Below are 17,707 nucleotides of genomic sequence, written 5' to 3' on the forward strand. Positions count from 1 at the left end.
CACCTCCTGCCCGCCCCCCACTGGGGATTGAGTTCACAACCCAGGCATGTGCCCTGACTAGGAATCAAACTGTGACCTTCTGCTTCAAAGGTTGATGCTCAACCACTGAGCCACACTGCCGGGCAGCAGTCCGAGTTTTAACAAGCCCTCTAGGTGATTCAAATGCACGCTTGACTCCATGCCCACTGCTCTGGGCTAAGTCTGCAGAGGTCACCCGGAGAACACAGACACCCTTAAGTCCCCTTTGGTCCCGTTACCCACTGGAAAAGAGGAGGGAGGGCTCTTTTCTCCTCCTGTGGGTGGGATGGGGAGCCCGTCCTGCTGGAGAGGCCTGACACCTTCCAAACGAGCCCAGCTTCTTGAACGATAGTTTTTCTCCTGGAAAATGGGCTTCTCTCCCCTCTGGGGGAGGCAGCAAGGGTGTTTGGATTTGTGAACGTGCTGCGTGAGAGTGAGAATGCAATAATCAAATAATGAGAATGTGGTTTTTCAGTTGGGCCACACCATTAAACATTAAGTGATGGCTTAGCAGTTAATAGTCATTATTATTCCTCTAACGCATATTATCTCAGAAACCACAAGGCACGGCTGAGTTGAAAGGAATTTAGGAGCAGAAGGAGACATGGATTGTGACCCCGCGGTCAAGTTCAATGTTGAGGCCTCCTGTCTGCTCTTTCTGGCAATGAACGGACATCTGCCAGGGACGTCCCTCCCTTCATACAGAGGTAGAGGACCCTCTCTGAGCAGCTGAATGTTCGATCCTTAATAGATCCAAACCTATTTCCCAAATGTCTGCCTGCAGAGGCCTTAGTTCTGAGCATTGCTGAAAACAAAACAACAAGACGAAAACAGCAAATAAACAGAGAAAGTCTTACCAAGCTAAACAGGGTCTTAACGTTCAATCCAGCAATTGTGCTCCTGGATATTTACCCAACTGGATTTATAAACGAATGCCCGGCTCACGCACGTTTATAGCAGCTTTATTCATCACTCACACTGGAAGCGACTATGGTGTCCTTGTATAGGCGAGTGGATCGGGAAACTAATGCATGCAGACAACGGGATGAGCAAGAAATGGGCTTTTGAGCCACACGAAAGCACGGTGAATCTTCAGTGCACACTGCTGAGTGGAGGGAGCTGGTCTGAAAAGGCTTTGTGCTGTGTGATTCCATTTTTATGATATTCTGGAAGAGGCAGAAATATGGACAGCAAAACACACACACACACACACACACAAACGAGTGCTTTCCAAAGGTTCAGGAGGGACAGAGAGATACATAGGTGATGCACAGAATTTTTTATGGCAACAGAACAATTCTGTTCGATACTGTAATGGTATGTACACGACACTATACATTTGTCAAAAGCCATCAAATTTGACAGCCAAAAGAGCAAAGCTTAATGTATGCAATTTTAAAAAGTATTTAGAAGGTTGGGGGATCCCAGGATGGAATGCAGAATGTGCTGGAAAAAATATCTAACTGTATTGCAAAGATATGAGCGTCAGTGAAGGGGTGGGGAGGAAAAGGGGTGGGTCTAAGTAGCAATGGAAATGAGGCTGTAAGATTACAGGCAAAAGCAGCTGTGCCTCCTTGTACTCAGTTCATCACGTTGGTTCCCCGGGGGCGGGGTTAGCAGTTCTGACCCTGCTCTCCACGTGTCCTGGAACTGAACAATTAAGTGCATGGATGGGGGATGCTGGGAGCCTGGCTCCTCACTCTTGGAATGAACCCGACAGATAAACAGTGGGAGGAGGCTCGAACCACCCCTGGGGTAAGGGATCAGAGTTAGAAATATCAAGATGAACTCATGTTGAGCTTAATTGAGACTCAAATGATGAAATATGCCTGTGTATGTGTGTGTGAAAACGGGGATTGGTAGACACCTATATATTTCCTTGCTCTGTCAGTTGAGAGGGCTTAGAATTAACAACACCCCAGTTGCCATGAGCATGCCTAGTGCCCAGATCTTTTTTTTAAAAAAATGTGTTAATGGGTTTTGGGAAGAGAGGAAGGTAGAGGAGAGAGAGAAACATCGATGTGAGAGAGAAACATCGATTGGTTGCCTCCCGAACATGCCCCGACTGGGGATTGAACCGGAATCTTGGGTATGTGCCCTGATCGGGAATTGAACCTGCAGCCTTTTGGTGCGTGAGACCATGCTCCAAACCACTGGGCCACCCGGCCAGGCAAGTTCTTCGTTACTAGTACCTGCTCTCCAGGAAAAAGAAGCAGGGCTCCTCGGAGAAAAGGTTGCTTCTGGGGCTGAAGCATCCGAAGATGAGCCTGGAGCATCCGAAGTGCCAGGAAGGGAGGAAATGCTTCAAACACAAACAGAACAAAACAAACCAACACAGGCACAGGGATGGGGTTCTGGGAAAGAAACGCAGGAACCGAATGAAAGAGCTCTCGGTGGCCAACGCTGAAACAGTTGGAGCAAAAACAATAAATAACGTGGTGTTGGAGGATAACCCAAAGGATAAAATATTCACGAGTCCCCACTGGTGTAAATAAACGATGGAATAAATAAATGAGGGAGAATAGACGGCGCTCTGTGCAGGGGAATTTCAAATAATTTATGTAGACACTCTGCTCTCAAGGAGGTTAGACCTAGCAACTGTCTTCCAAAGAGCACAGTATGGAAAGGAGGGGTAGGGCCAGCTTTCTAGTGGAGCGACCTGGCCAGGAACTACCCAGGCCAAGGTCAAGGTCAACATCGACAGTGACATCATATTGAAGGGACGTTTCCTTAATGTGATGTGATGAGGGTAGCACTTTACCCTTGTGGTTTTCTTTCCCCAAACTCATAACCCAATCTAATCATGAAAAAAAGCATCCGACAGATAAAACTGGGAGACGTTCTACAACGTAGCTGGCCAGTACTCCTCAAAACGGTCAAGGTCTTGAAAAAAACATGGAACGTCTGAAAACTGTCTCAGTCAAAAAAATACGTAAGGAAAAGAGTCACCTCGATGTGGTGTGGCATCCTGGCAGGGATCCTGGCACAGAAGGAGGACATTAGGGAAAAACAAAGGAAATCTGAAAAGTGTATGGGCTTTTCTTTCTGGTACTACATCAATATCGATTCATTAGTCGTGACAAGGTGTCATAGTGATGTGAGATGTCAATTACAGGGACAGCTGGGCGTGGAGTGTGTGGAAACGCACTGTACCAACCTCACAGCTTGTCTGTACATTGAAAAGGATTGTCAAATGAAAAGGTTACTAGCAAGGCCCAGAGAAGCTCATTGACCCTTGAGATTAAAGTCCAGATCAAGGACATTGGCAGGAAGTCATAATACAATACCGAAGACAGAGTCACAAATTATGTAAGTAATGAAGTGAATCTGATATAGTTTATGCCCAAATCGGTAGGTCAGCTCACAGCGGGTCCGAGAAAGCCACATCTCATCAGTCTGTTTCCCACCATGTTCCCAGCAGGAGAGCGGGCTGGGGGTACTGGGGGAGTGGGGGGGTGGGGGCAGGGGCGGGGTGGACGAGTTGCGATTTTAAGTAGGACAGTCCGAGAAGCTTGCACTAAGAAGGCAACGTCTAGACAAAAATCTGAAGGAGGGTGGAAATACGCCAGGTATTTTTGTTGGGGGTGTAGTGAGCTAAGCACCATGGAAATAAAAATCTTTGTTCGTCTAACGATGCCAGGAAAATAAAAGGCAGTACCGGATTGAGCAGTTAATAAGAAAGTGTGCCCTAGCCGGTTTGGCTCAGTGGATAGAGTGTCGGCCCGTGGACTGAAGGGTCCCGGGTTTGATTCTGGTCAAGGGCACGTACCTAGGTTGCAGGCTCGATCCCTGGCCCTGGGCAGGGTGCGTGTGGGAGGCAACCAATTGATGTGTCTCTCTCACATCAGTGTATTTCTCTCTCTCTCTGTCTCTTCTCTCCCCCCCCCTTCCACTCTCTCTCTCTCAAAATCCATAGAAAAAGATCCTCTGGTGGATTAACAACAACGACACGAAGATAGGTAAGTGTGCTCCTGTATGGAGGTGACCAGACCGGCAATAAAGGGAGTGAAGGAGACACTCGTCGGGGACTGGGGACGTTAGACGAGGCTTTGGGGAGGGTGCGGCTGGCACAGGTCTGGAAGCGGGGGCGGTGGGGGGTGGGGGGGTGAGCTGCACCTGAGCACGGGATGAGAATGCAATGAGACAGCTGCTGCAACTGACCACCACCAGGGCCCACAGCAGGGTGGACTGTCCCGCAGTCCTCGGGGCTGGAGACCCAGAATGGAGCCCTCGGCAGGTTTGGTTCCTTCTGAGGGTGAACGGGAACCTTCTATCAGAAACCACTGCCCTCCTACACACTGGTTCCTCTTTCTCCCCTGGTGAGACACCCCCAGGCCCAGCGGTGAGGAGAGCTTGCCCCAGCCCCGAGTCTGCCCTTCGTGGCCAAGCCCGTGGCCCTGGGCACAGCGCCGGTGCTGCCTCATGCTGGGGAGGGGACCTCTTCCACCAGACCTGCCTCGCCGGGCGGACCCCCTCACTGCCACCCTGCGCCTCACGCCGGGCAGCTCGGGCTCGGGCAGGAGGCCGGGGCAGCGGGTGTTGGTGCCTCTGAGCCAGGTGCCCGCCCGGCAGCGCTCGCCTGTGGGCCGAGGCCCGGGCAGGGGCACCATGCAAATAGTTTTGCATCGTGTGTTCCTCAGCAGGAACGGGGAAAGGCACATTTGGTTAAGTCGCCTCGGCGCCCCGAGTCACCCCCCTCGCCCCCCCGCTTCCTTTCTGCTTTACGGCAGCCCCTCGGCCCCTTATCTTCTCCTGCTCAGGGGCGCCCTGGCGGGCACACCTGGTGGTTTCGGTTGTGCGGTGGCGAGGCTGTTATCTCATGCAAATACCCAGGAAAGGGGCCAGCAGGGAGGTGGTGGCACCTCAGCAAATGCCCCGAGTTAGTCTGCAGATTAAAAAAAAACAACAAAACCCACCAGAATACACAGACAGGGTGCAGGCCCCGGGGGAGCCAGGTCGCTCCCTGCTTTGTTTCTGTGGCCCCTGGAAATCGAGAGCCGCTGAGAGACACTCGGCGCGTAGAGCCTAATGCTGCATGGGGAGCCGCCACGGGGTCCTCTCCCGTGTCGCTGGGCCCCGGCCATGACCTGGCTGGCCGCTCCCCTGTCGCCGGCGGGGTTTCGGCTCTCACTGCCCCCCCACCTCACGCGTGGGGCGTTGGCCTCCTCGCTCCTTTCAGTCTGTGCATCTGCCTCCGCCATTTGCACGCAGGTGCTGTTCCTGCTGTCAGGGATGCTGTTCCCCACAGCGCCCCAGGGCTGCCCCCGTCTTCATTCAGGGGCCTGTGCGCACGTCCTCTCCCCAGAAAGCTCGTCCCATCCACGCTGTGCGGGAGAGCATCCCTCCAGCTCGCCTGCCTGTCTCCCCTGCTCTGCTTTTTCTCCCAGGGCTTGGTGCCACCCTCTCTCTCTCTCTCCCTCCCTCCCTCTCTCTCTCTCTCTCTCTCTCTCTCTCTCTCTCTCTCTCTCTCTCTCTCTCGTCAACATTCCCTGCCAGCAACGTGCCTCGTAGGTCACGGCCTTTGCTGTCTGGTCTCACGTGAGTTCATAGCAGAGCAGGGTCGGGCCCAGAGGGGGCCGCCGTGCGGGTTTGCGTAAAGGGACGACTGGCACCTGCTTTACCATCTGGGCGGCGTTTTCGCACGGAGCGTGTCAGTGCTCCTGGGCGGCGGGCGGGGCAGGAAACGGGGCCGTTCTGCAGTGAGAGTCTCTTGGTTCTTGAGGGTCAGACAACCCCGGGCCTGGACCTGAGAGCCGGGTGAGTGTGAACCCTCTCCCACGGGCACACTCCCATGTTCTCACCCCCCCTCTGGCCGTGAGAGCTGTGCGACCTTAGAGGAAGGCTGTGACCCACCCGGGAGGCAGGGGCCGTCCTGGCTCCGGCGGATCACCTGGGATCTTGAACGCGAGCTGCCGGCACCTCAGAGATGAGATCCACGTGGGAATAGCCTCTCTCTGGTCTATTTCCTCTTGGCCCGAGCCTGAGGAGGGGTGGGGCCGCCGCCGTCAGCAGAAGAATCCAGAATGACATGGGGGTGCAGCTGGTGTGGCTGAATCTCATCTCATTTCGGCCCATCCCCCCCCCCCGCCCCTGGCCTTGCCTTATCGCTCTGGCAATAAATGCATGTGGCCCTCAGAGTACTTCCAACACGCCAGGTGTCCCGGGGTGGGTGTGTCCGTGGGGCCTCGGGGAGTTTTGTAAACGTACAGCGGTTTTTAGAGGACTCTTACCGACACTGTCTAATCGGATCCCGCCTGTGTGTGTGTGTGTGTGTGTGTGTGTGTGTGTGTGTGTGAAGGGCTGAGTGAAATTGAAATTCAGGAACCAGATTTGCACAAGCGCCGTGGCTTGCACACCTCACCCCGCACGACGGCTGAGCAACCGCAGTCGGAAGGAGGCATTCCCCTTCTCGATGCCTCACAGGCCCTTTGAAAGGCAGATGGATGGAGCAGGGAAATGAACCGTCCTGTCCCCGGGGGACCGGGGTGGCGACGGGATGCAGCAGGGAGGGATGGGGATCTCTCTCCTGAGTGACTCCCGCAGCCAGCGAGGCTCAGCCCCTGACCAGAAACAGATTTATTTCTCGCTGGCTGGGAGAGGCAGCGATTTCAAAACCTCCCTCCATTACAAAACGCCCCCTCTGGGAGCGTGGTCGGCGAAAGCGGCCACAATCTTGGTTTCTCTGTCTTTTATGCATCTAGGGTTTCATCCTAAAATTGAGCGTAGGGGTTCCGCAGGGGCGGGCTCGGGGTTCCTGCCATGCCCGGGGCTGACAGCTGGCCGCCCGGGACAGGGGCCCTGCTCGGCCGCGTTCCGCGCACCCCACCTTCTCGCTGTGCCTGTGTCTCAATATTCGCTCTCAGCAGAGCAGCCAGGAAAAGCAAACGTGGGTTTGTTTGTTTGTTTTTCTGTTTTTGTTGTGTTTTGCATAGCTTCCCATACAGGCTGCTCCATTTTTAGCCACAGGCAGCTATGTTGGAGTCCCGAGAAGTTAGGGAGCCTTGGCGTGAAGTAGCCAAACCACCCCAGGGGGGGCGCTGCCACCGGCTGCACGCAGCCTTCTGTGAACTGACGGCCAGCGTCCGTGTCCCCAGTAGCGTGACGCCTGGCTCTGCCCACCGTGCCTTGTAGCTTGTATCGCCCATCGGAAGGCGTTACATGTTTACTGGGTTGTTTGTTTTTGCCCGTTAGAATGTCCGTTCCAGAATGCCAGGGAGGTATGTGGTTGTTGTTTTTTTTAATTATTTAATGCTTTGTGTCCAGTAACCTGGACCAGAACCTGCCCAAAGCAAGTTCTCACTAAACCTTTCACGAAAGGACAAACAATAAGCAGCTGCCGTAGCCGGACACTGATCTGCACTTTCAGGACTTGCCGCAGGTGTTCTCCTCTCTAAACGCTATCACGCAGGCCTGGTGATCTCCCCGCTTTGTGGGTGAGGAGACTGAGGCGCAGGCAGGAAGACGTGGAGGGAGTTCGAAGGCCGGCAGCAGAATGTGGACCCGGCCGGGGCACGTGACCCTGACAGTGGCACCTTGGAAGTCCCACTCGCCTCACCTGGGCCTTCAGGATCCTGCGGGACCGGAGCTCATCACAGAACCACACTTTCCCCTGTGTGATTATGCACCCACACACTCACACACGATTATGCACTCACATATGCACACGCACATGTTCACACTCACCCATCCCTGCACCCACACACTCACACACGATTATGCACTCACACATGCACACTCACATGTTCACACTCACCCATCCCTGCACCCACACACTCACACACGATTATCCCGCTCACACAGGCACACTCACATGTTCACACTCACCCATCCCTGCACCCACACACTCACACACGATTATGCAATCACCCTCTCACACAGGCACGCTCACATGTTCACACTTACGCATCCTACAGCCACACGCTCACACACACACCCGTACACATACTCACACACAAACACGCTCTCACTCATAACACACATAAACACATCCACACACACACGCACGTGCACACCAACTCCAGCTGCCACCACGGCTTTCTGCTCTGCTTTCTCCTTCCCGGGAGCCAAATGGCCTTGGGTGAGCTCCCTGCCAAATTCCCGTCGTCCGCAGGAAAAACGACTCCTTTGGGCCTGGCTGGCTTCAGGCGGAGGAAACCCTTCCACCTGGTTGACAGGCGTCTGCAGCTGAGCCTCCGAGAGCCCTCTCCCGGGGCTGCCCGCGTCCGGATGCCGCAGCGGCCACCCAGAGGGCTCGATTACAAAACCCACTCCCGGGCCCCAGCCCAGGGGAGTCGGCCTCACGGTGCGGGGGATGGGACCCGGAGGCTGGATTTCTGATAGGCTCCCCCACGCGATTGTGATGCAACCCGCCATCCGTGGGCCAGCCAGCGTCTGGAAGCCGCGGAAGCCAGCGGCAGGACGTGTCCCTACGGAGGGAGCGGGCCTTTGGCACCCGAGGGGGAAGTCATGCTGAGTTTCACTTATTGCAAAATGGACAGCGCCCCCTGAGAGGCACGGCCGTCAGGAAAGGTGTGGCGGACTCAGCTTTTAGCGCTGGAGTCTCATTCACACTAGAAGGGCCTCCATCAGTGTTTGGGGGAGTTGTTCACCATCAGGGGAGGGGGCAGCGGAAAACTCTGAATTATTGCAGCCCTATAATTGCACAGCGTGTCTCCAAACTTTGTCTAGACCTTAGGAGCCTAAACATCTATCCATGCCTGAGCGCACCCCTACCCCCGTTCTGACTTAACAGCTTTGGGCTGGGCCCGATCAGTAAAGGTTAGAGGTGCCCCGGAGATTCTAGCATATTGCTCAGGCGGAAGCTCACTCTGCTAGGAGAGGGCAAACATTTCGGTCACCATTACTCAACTTCCGTATCGTCTGGCAAAAGCAGTGGTAGGCGCTCTGTAAACAAGTGGGCGTGGCTGTGTGCCAATAAATCTTTATTTGTAAAAACAAGCCAAGCCGTGGGCCAGATTTGGCCCATGGGCGGTCGTTTGCCAATCCCTGTTGCAGACTATCCCAGACTCTTAAAATGTGTGGTCAAAAAAATCTCCCCCGGGATGCCTTAAAATGTGAATTTCCTGGCCCCCTCAGGCAGTCTTGTCCTAAGCCTGGGTGAAGGCCTGGGAATACATATTGATCAGGAGCATCCGGAACTGGGGGGGCTGTTCTGATCTGGGGAGCCGGTGAACTGCCCAGCAATCATCTAGCCCCGTGGTCGGCAAACCGCGGCTCGCGAGCCACAGGCGGCTCTTTGGCCCCTTGAGTGTGGCTCTCCCACAAAATACCACGTGCGGGCGGGCGCGCACGTACAGTGCGATTGAAACTTCGTGGCCCATGCGCAGAAGTCGGTTTTCGGCCTGGGCGAGTCTATTTTGAAGAAGTGGCGTTAGAACACTCAAGGGGCCAAAGCGCCGCTTGCGGCTCGCGAGCCACGGTTTGCTGACCACTGATCTAGCCAGTCCCTTTCCATGCCCCACCCTGCCCAGGCTCCAGAGATTGGTCAGTTGACCTGGGCTGGGCTGCTTTCTTCCTTCTCTCTGGTTTTCAAAGTTGTTTTATTGATTGTTAGAGAGAGAGGAAGGGAGAGGGGAAGAGAGAGAAACATCAACAAGAGAACGAAACATCTATCGCCTGGGGATGGAGCCTGAAATCAGGGCATGTACCCTGAGCAGGAAGTGAGCTGGCAACTTCTTGGTGCAGAGGATGACGCCCATCCAACGGAGCCACACCGGCCAGGCCCTCCTTTCTATTCTTCATCTTTTTGTCTCCCCAAGTCCTTCTCAGGCATCGGTTATGAATTCACACCAGTTTGAGGGAAGAGTTGGTGCCCGGCCTTGGCCGGGGAGGGCGGGAGGTTGGTGGGGTAGTGCCTGTGGGGTAGTGGCGATGTAGCTCTCGTTGAGAATATCCTGGGGTACTTTCCATGACTCCCCTCGCCCCACCATCCGCAGGCGCAGCCCTGACTCCTGCTAAGCCCCAAATCTCCGTGCCTCTGCACCCGAGCTTATCGCTGGCTTGTTTTCACAGGTGACCGTGCTGGGGACGCCTCCAGCTTTCTGTGTCATGAGGAGACGCTTATCTCCTTGGCGCTCTCCGCGCTCCGGAGGGGTGGGGGGCTGTGCAGGCCTCGGCTTCTGCTCGCTGGTTCTTAATTAAATTTGAATTTGACGTGAACAGAGGGCTTTGGGAACTCGGTGGGCTGTGGGCCAAGGACCTGAGGAACTGCCACGGAATAGCACCGCCTCCCACAGCCCTGATCCCTGGGACACGTGGATCGAGGACGGAGAAATCCCTCTGCCACGAGATTAGGTTAACTCTTTAGCCCGGGGGGTTGGGTTTCAGAAGTGCCCACCGATTGGGGCGGAGGACCCTGCTGGGGTTAGGTGTACCCTGGGGCAGTACGAATAGGGGCCCCCAGGACTCTCAAGTTCTCTGTCCCCACAACCTTTATTAGAGGGTTTCCCTTTAAGGGGACTGACGTAACTGAGATATCAGAATAGGAAACGTTAGGGGCTGGAGGGAAGAGTACGGGGTGCAGAGGTGGGGAGGGTGCCTGGCTTCAGCAGTTTGGGGCTGATTCTAGGTCCCCCCCCTCCCCGTACCCCCACGCTCCGACACGTAGCTCAGTAGGAGAGCATCCTTTGGTATCTGTGTGGTTAGTACCACAGGTACTAGGGAGCCTTCGATCTGCTGTGCGCACAGAAAGCTGTCAGAGTTACATACGTGCAGCAGTTGGGAATACCCTGCACCAATTAAGCACGCACATGTTTTACGAACGCGCTCCTGTGTAATCACTACAATAACACGGAGACTTGCCATTGTCTCCCCCGCGAGATGAGGAAACTGAGGCACAGCGAGGTTAGGTAATCTGCTCGAGGTCCTACAGGTGGTAAGTGACTGAGCAAGTGTTCCACCCCAGTTGGCCTGATGTCGAAAGAACTTAGAAGTGTAGTAAGGGGAGCCCTGGCCGGGGTGACTCAGGGCAGGGCATCCACCTCCGCACCAAAGGGTCTCGGGTTCAACTCCCAGTCCAGGGCACGTACCTGGGTTGTAGGTTCGTTCCCTGGCCCTGGTCGGAGTGCATGCAGGAGGCAACCAATTAATGTTGTCTCTCTCACACGGATGTTTCTCTCTCTCTTTCCCTCCCTGCCTTTCCCTCTCTAAAAATCAATAGAAAAACTATTCTCAGATGAGGATTAACAACAAGAAAGTGTAGTGAGGGGACAGGATACATCCCCTGGTCAGGGCTGGAAGTATTTCCCAGGTAACCCAAGAGCAAACGCAGCATTGCGTGGTCGGCTGTGGAGGGGCTCCATCGGGGAGCAGGATTTTAGGGCGACTGAGGACTTTGAGAAACGGGGGGTGTGACCAGACCTCCGAATACTGCACAGTCACTCTCTGCGGGGGCAAAGGGCCAGCTTGCCCGCATCACCTGAGGGTCAGATGCCACGGGAAGAACCGTCACCTGCAAGTGCAGTAGCACACGGAGACAGTTAAAGGGCCACGAGGCTCTGTGGCCAACTCCAAGCAGCATTGGGCTTCCTACTCCCGCCTCCCCCAGGGACACTGGTCCTTCCGTCAGGGCCTCATCTGACCTTCAGCACCTGGTCTTTACAGAGGTGAACAAGTTACAGTGAGGTCATTAGGGAGGTCCCTAATCCAGCACCACCGGTGTCCTTGTAGAAAGGGGAGACGTGGACAGAGACCCGCGTAGAGGGGAAGTGATGAGAAGGGACACAGTGAGAGGACAGCCGCCTCCAAGCCAAGGAGCGGGGCCCGGACAGATCCCAGCCTCCGGAGGAACGGACCCTGCAGGCACCCGGAGTGAGGGCTTCCCGCCTCCGGGACTGTGAGCTGGTCCATTCCTGTTGGTGAAGCCCCCGAGTCTCAGGCCCTTAGTCAGGCAGCCCCGGCAAGCTGATGTAGAAGTAATGCCTCTCCCAGCAAGAATCAGGGTTACCCCAGCTCCAGGAGCATTTAAAAGAATTTGTAAAAAATCTTAAAGGATGGCATTTAGGGCACTTAAACTCTGGGCACATGTTGGGGGCCAACCGACCTCTGTGGGCCCCACGCACCATTTCACGGACTCCGTCCAGGTGGCCGAGGAGGTCCGTGTCGTATCCCAGCCTCGCTGGGCTCAGCCCCGACCAGGCGCGCTCTCCTCTGCGTGACCCACCCCCACCCCCCGCCCCGCCCTGCGCCCCTCCACTCTGAGACCTCGGTGTCTGTTTAGCTGCTGAGTTTGGTTTCCTGGAAACGGAGCGATGCTAGCGCCACCCCCCCAAGCAGGCAGGGCTCCCCGGAGCTGTGATTTCTGGAAACAGAATGTTCCTGGTTTCCAGAAGGCAGAACAGTTCCCCGGGGTCACTCTCTCCTTAGCAGCCAGTGAGCGGTGTCCTGGCTTCGTTTCGGTTTCCCCTGCAATCCCACAGCCCGGGGCGCTCGAGTCCGGCCTGCGAATGTTCGCTGCACGTTCCCACGCAGGGGATGGGTGCGTAACCTGGGCTCTTGCTGTGTCACTGCTTGTGGCTTCTCTGGGACAAGCCTCCTGCTTCCGCTCGGCACTCGTCGATGGAGCCTCTTCCCTGGGCCCGGGGCTGGCGATGATCACAGATGCATCTGACAGTCTGTCGCCCGGCGCTCATGGGCTCGGAGGGGAAGCCAGCGTGACCGTGCAGTTTGAGATCTGATGGTTGTTCAGAAAGGAGACGTGTCCGCTCCAGCCTTCCACCCCCCAGCTCGGAGCCTGTTGCCTGTGGTCCTTTATATGTTTATTCTCATCAGTCTTCGATGCCAAACGTTGAGGGCGCAGGGGTCCTGCTGGCGTACTTCTTCCCAGAAGCCTTTTCTGAATGTCAAGGCAGTTTTTACCAAATTCTCGTGTGCGTCCTGATCACGGGGGGAAGCAGTGAAAATGCAGGTCCCCGTGCCCCGCCCTCCGGGGGTCTGGGCCAGGGGGCCAGGGTCAGGCCCCAGAGCGTGCATTTTTTAACAAGAACCTCCCCCGCCCCCTTGTGATGGTGGACATGTGGGCACCACGATGGGAGGATACAAATCCTAGCATCAGGGGTCCCTGGCTATCTTCCTGGGAAACCCCATAACATAAAACAGAAAGCGGAGAATCAGAACCGTGCCAAGTATGTCAGGGAGAGAAAAATATTGTTTGGGTGAAATTAGCAAGTCAATAAAAGGTGGGTTGAATTGAACTGGATTCCTGCTACCAGGGTGTTTTTTGTTTGTTTGAAGAATTTATTTTTGAGATGAGTTTAGGTTCACGGCAAAATGGAAAGAAAGGTACAGGGGTTTCCCATATACCCTCTGCCCCCACATGCACAGCCTCCCCTACTGTCTACAGCCCCCACCAGAGCGGGCCGTTGGTTATAACTGGTGAACCTACATGGACACATCGTGTCACCCAAAGTCCATATGTGCATTAGGTTCCCTCTCGGTTGGGACATGCTACGGGTTTGGACAAGCGTATGATGACATGCGTCTCCAGTAGGTACCACACAGAGCATGTTCCTTGCCCTAGAAACCCTCTGTTCAATCTAGTCATCCCCACCCCCAGCCCCTGGCATCCCCTGGTATTTCCCTGTCTCCACAGTTTTGCCTTTCCCAGAATGTCATGTGGTGGGAACCACACAGCACCTGGCCTCTTCGGATCCGCTTCCTTCACTCACTAGCACGCATTCCCATTCCTCCGTGGCTTGTCATGGCTGGATGGCTCTTTTCTTTTAGTGCCCAGTTATATTCTAATGTCTGGATGGGCCCTAGATTATTTATCCCATTGCTTGCCTTTCCAAGGCACTCAGGTAGATGGTACAGTGTTTATATCAGCTGTGGGTCTCTTTCTCTTTCAATAATAATAATAATAATAATAATAATAATAATAATCCTATCTAATAATAGCGTACCATGTAAATTACCATCACTCCGCTACGCCCACGATTGGGCGGCGGAGGCTGGGGGGCGGGACTTGGGTGGCCTATCCGGCCATTGAGAGGCACGGATCCGCTGCCACTGAGCGGGGCTACGCTGCTGTTGAGAGGTGCAGAGGGCGGGACTCCCGCCCCGTGTGCCTCTCAACGGCCAGATCCGGGCCGCTGAGGGGGTCCCACCCCCTGCGCCTCTCAACAGCAGGGGAGACCCCCTCAGCGGCCGCGGATCACCAAAAGTGGGGGAGCGAGCTCTGGCCTCAGTCAGCGAGCCACGGAAACCCGGCAGAGGATGGAGAGCAGCGACGAGGAAGACATGGAGAAGCACCGCATCCACCTACGCCCCGTCGCTCTGCGCACACGCTGCACCTCCTGCCCTGTGAAGTCCGGGTTAACCGGCCCGCCCCTGTGGGGCGCTTTTTCACCCCGGCCATCCGTCAGGGTCCCGATGGACTCGAAGGGCCGCAGTCTGAGGGGCGAGGAGGTGGAGGTGCCGCCTGGCCTGCTGGGATACATGATGGTGAGTCCATCGGGACCCTGACGTGCATGATTCAATCATGCACTGGGCCTCTAGTAATAATAATAATAATAAATAGCCCAAAGATTCACCAGCCTCGTGGTATGAGATTTACAAACTTTTCATCCCAGATATGTGTTCAAACACTAACTTGGTTTTCTTTGATTTTCTTAGGATTCGGGGCTCGTTAACCACAGATCCTGGCCTCTACCCTGGAAACAAGACCACCAGGTGGGTGGATGGTCGCGGGGTCACCCATGTGTCCATCAAACAGCCCACAGGTGACAAAGTGATGAGACCAGCAAGAAGGTGAGTGTCCCCACTCGGGAGCTGGTCTCTGTTGGGTTCATGCGCCAGATCTTCTGCTCTGTTCTCACTGTCCTGGGGGCCAAACAGAACCCCATCTCACCAGCACGGGGCTGCTGTGTGTCTTAGACCAACGCCTCGCCCTCTCTGAGTCTTGCTTTGCTTCTTGGCAAATCTTGGTGGCTCCTAAGATCTGCTCTCACTTGCACCGTGTATGGCACGGCCGCATCGAAACCAGGTTCTCACCTTTGCTTCATCCTCCTCCTCCCCCCTGCCCTGGCCCGCGGGTCAGCCCGCAGCGAGCACAGGAGACGCAGCACGGGCACTCGGCATGTGTCTGGAGATGGCTCTCTGGTTCCCAGACGTGACCTCTCTGTGTCTGGCATGTTTCTGAAGTATCTGAGTGGGTTAGAAAGAAGGCAGCTGGAGACGGTGATATGCTTCCCCTTAGGGACACCCCCCCGCCCCGCTCTCCCGTCAGCCCCAGCCAGCTGCTGGCACAGTGGCCCCCAGACCCGGAGCCAATTTCCCTCCCACTTCTTCTGACTCATATCTTTCCTCACGTCTCAGGAGAGCGGCGTCTGTCACTCCCTTCTCCTGGCGAGCAGCAGGGCCTTGGGCAGAATCTGAGCTATAACTCTGTGCAGCCCGCACCGGGCAGCATCCTCGTGCAATCAGCCGCGCTGGGAGGTCTGCTTGCAGGGGGGGAAGGGGGGCGTCCTGCGCACATGTGGGTGAAGGGAGTTTCCAGCTACTTTAGCCACGCTCCTCCCTTCCCCCTGAAGCACTGACAAGAGGAAAGTGTTCTTGAGTCGTGATTCTGAAGGACACTCAAGGTGATTTGCTTTGCGGTGAAGAATCCGCCTTGTTTGCCGGGAGCCTATGGCAGCGGTGGGGGACCTCGACGCCCGCCGACCTTTCCCGTGAGATTTCCAGAGGGGATCTCGGCGGAAAAGCCGACCAGAGCCCTCGCCAGTGTGTCTGGGACAGGGAGGCTTATGTGGCACGGGCCTCCCAGCGCATCCCTGGAATCACAGCTCAACTCCACAGCACTAGGTGGTTATTAGCACGAAGCCAGGGTGCTCACTGCCAAGGCGATAGGAAAGGCAACGCAAAAACCACCCCAGCACGAGATTTAGGGAAATCAAGGGTGTTTCCTGGATTTGAGACTTAAAGGCTTGGTGGCGAGAACAAAAAACTAGGGATCTTGGAGCCATGTAGGCAAACTCACAGAGTCTTCGGGAGAGAGAGGAGAGAGAAGGAAATGAAATGAAGGGGAGAGAATAAAAATGATAATAGTGAGATAATAGTAATTAGAAAAGAAATGAAGGGGAGAGGAGGCCTCAGGACTGGCGGCAGGGAGAACAGTGACCCCGAAGGCCGGCCCAAGGTCCGATCGCCCCGCGCAAGGATTCTGGAGTGCATTCAACACTCTGACGTTGACATGTACATTTCCCCAGACTCTTACTCATTTCACAGCGTCCATGCAGCTCGCCATGTCCCAGGCATTGTCCCAAAGCCCTCTCTCCGTGCATTAACTCATTTAATTAAATTTCCATGGACTTCCACCGTTTCTAGATTTATGGACTTCTCACCCTGGAGACCTTCGGTGAGGTCTGCGATCACTCCTCACCCAAAGACGCTCTTGGAATGGTGACAGGTCATTCTAGATTCCAGCCCACACGTTCCCTGTTCGCACCTGCATCCCTGGGACCTGGCCTCTCCCCGGTCCTGGGCGTGTTTAACCCATTGTCTGCTTGACAGGACAAGAGCTATAGTGAATGGGGAAGGGAGAGGGAGGTCAGGCTGGAGAAGCGGGAAGGGAAGGGGTAGGGGGGATGGAGAAAGGACCAGAATCTGAAAGCGAGCTCGGAGGGAAGCTGTAGACCAATTCAGTGAGACGATGTCTCCTAATATCTACCGTCTACACAGCAGGCGCGAGATCTGTTCTAACCGGTGTGATGGCCGTGAGCTTCTGAGTCACCCACTCCGCCCCCTGAGCTCATTCCGGGCCTGTCCACCTCATGGCGGTGAGCAAGGCGGTGCTGGTGAGCTCATGCTCCCAGGAACTCGGGAGGAGGGACCATCTTTCTTGCCCGGGCATCATCCCACTCTCTGAAGGGTCGCTTTCGAAGAAGGACCAAACTCAGGGTGGATGCAACCCCCATACCCAGGTTGCGCTGTGGCTTCGCTTGAACCCTATGAGGTGTCTTTGTCCATGTCGAGGTGTCCTGTCTGTCTGTCCTTCTCCGCTTGGCTCCGTTCCCGTGTTGGAGGTGCTGACTGTAGGGAGGTGACAGTGACATTTCTGATATGTTGCAATTCCTCCCCGGAGCCCTGTGCTGTTGTGGCCAAATCCGTCCTCTGCCTGGGTGAGGAGTCAGCTGTGAGGGGCCTGGCTGGGAAAAGCTCAAAGAGAAAGCCAATCAGACGCCTGTGAAGACGACTCAGAGGTCAAATTCTGGGAGGGGATGTCCAGAGAGCCAGAGGTCAGCTGCTTCGGAGGAGTCGGGAGCCTGGTAACGGCTGAGACTTCACCCAGTTGAGGAGGAAGCGGAGAGCAACAAAGGCAGATGTGGGACAAGCGTTAGGAGGCCGTGCACGTGTGGGGATGGGTGAGGGGTCCCAGGCAGGGCAGGCAAATGTCCTCTTCTCCCTTAGTTGTGAGGGTTAAACGACACAATTCAGGTGAAGGGCCAATCTAGTGCCAGATATAAGTATTCAGTAAATTAGCCTTTAGGGATTGTATTCTGTTAAACAAAGTCTTCCGAGGTCATAATAAAATTCACGACTCTTGTTTAAAAAATTGAATTTATTTCATGTAAGGGAGGAAAAAATAGCTCCCTACAATAATTGGGTAAGAGTTGAAGGGAGAAGAGAGAGAGAGAGAGAGAGAGAGAGAGAGAGAGAGCGCGCGCGAGAGAGA

General features: G+C 55.2%; 1 protein-coding gene across 7 annotated transcripts in view; it reads left to right on the forward strand.

Annotated features, from left to right (window-relative positions):
- Nucleotides 1-17,707, forward strand: part of LOC307115241 (uncharacterized protein) — a 310,667-nt gene that overhangs the window by 177,461 nt on the left and 115,499 nt on the right. For 5 of the 7 annotated variants that reach the window (XM_079798374.1, XM_079798377.1, XM_079798375.1 and 2 more), the window contains exon 3: nt 14,650-14,784. In XM_079798374.1, the coding sequence (XP_079654500.1) occupies nt 14,650-14,784 (135 nt within the window). Of the gene's footprint in view, nt 1-3,934; nt 3,978-14,649; nt 17,696-17,707 lie in introns of those variants that run through there. The other 2 variants (XR_013815092.1, XR_013815093.1) reach the window with 2 other exon arrangements.

Source organism: Cnephaeus nilssonii (assembly GCF_951640355.1).
Source record: "Cnephaeus nilssonii genome assembly, chromosome: 19".
NCBI classification, from domain to species: domain Eukaryota; kingdom Metazoa; phylum Chordata; class Mammalia; order Chiroptera; family Vespertilionidae; genus Cnephaeus; species Cnephaeus nilssonii.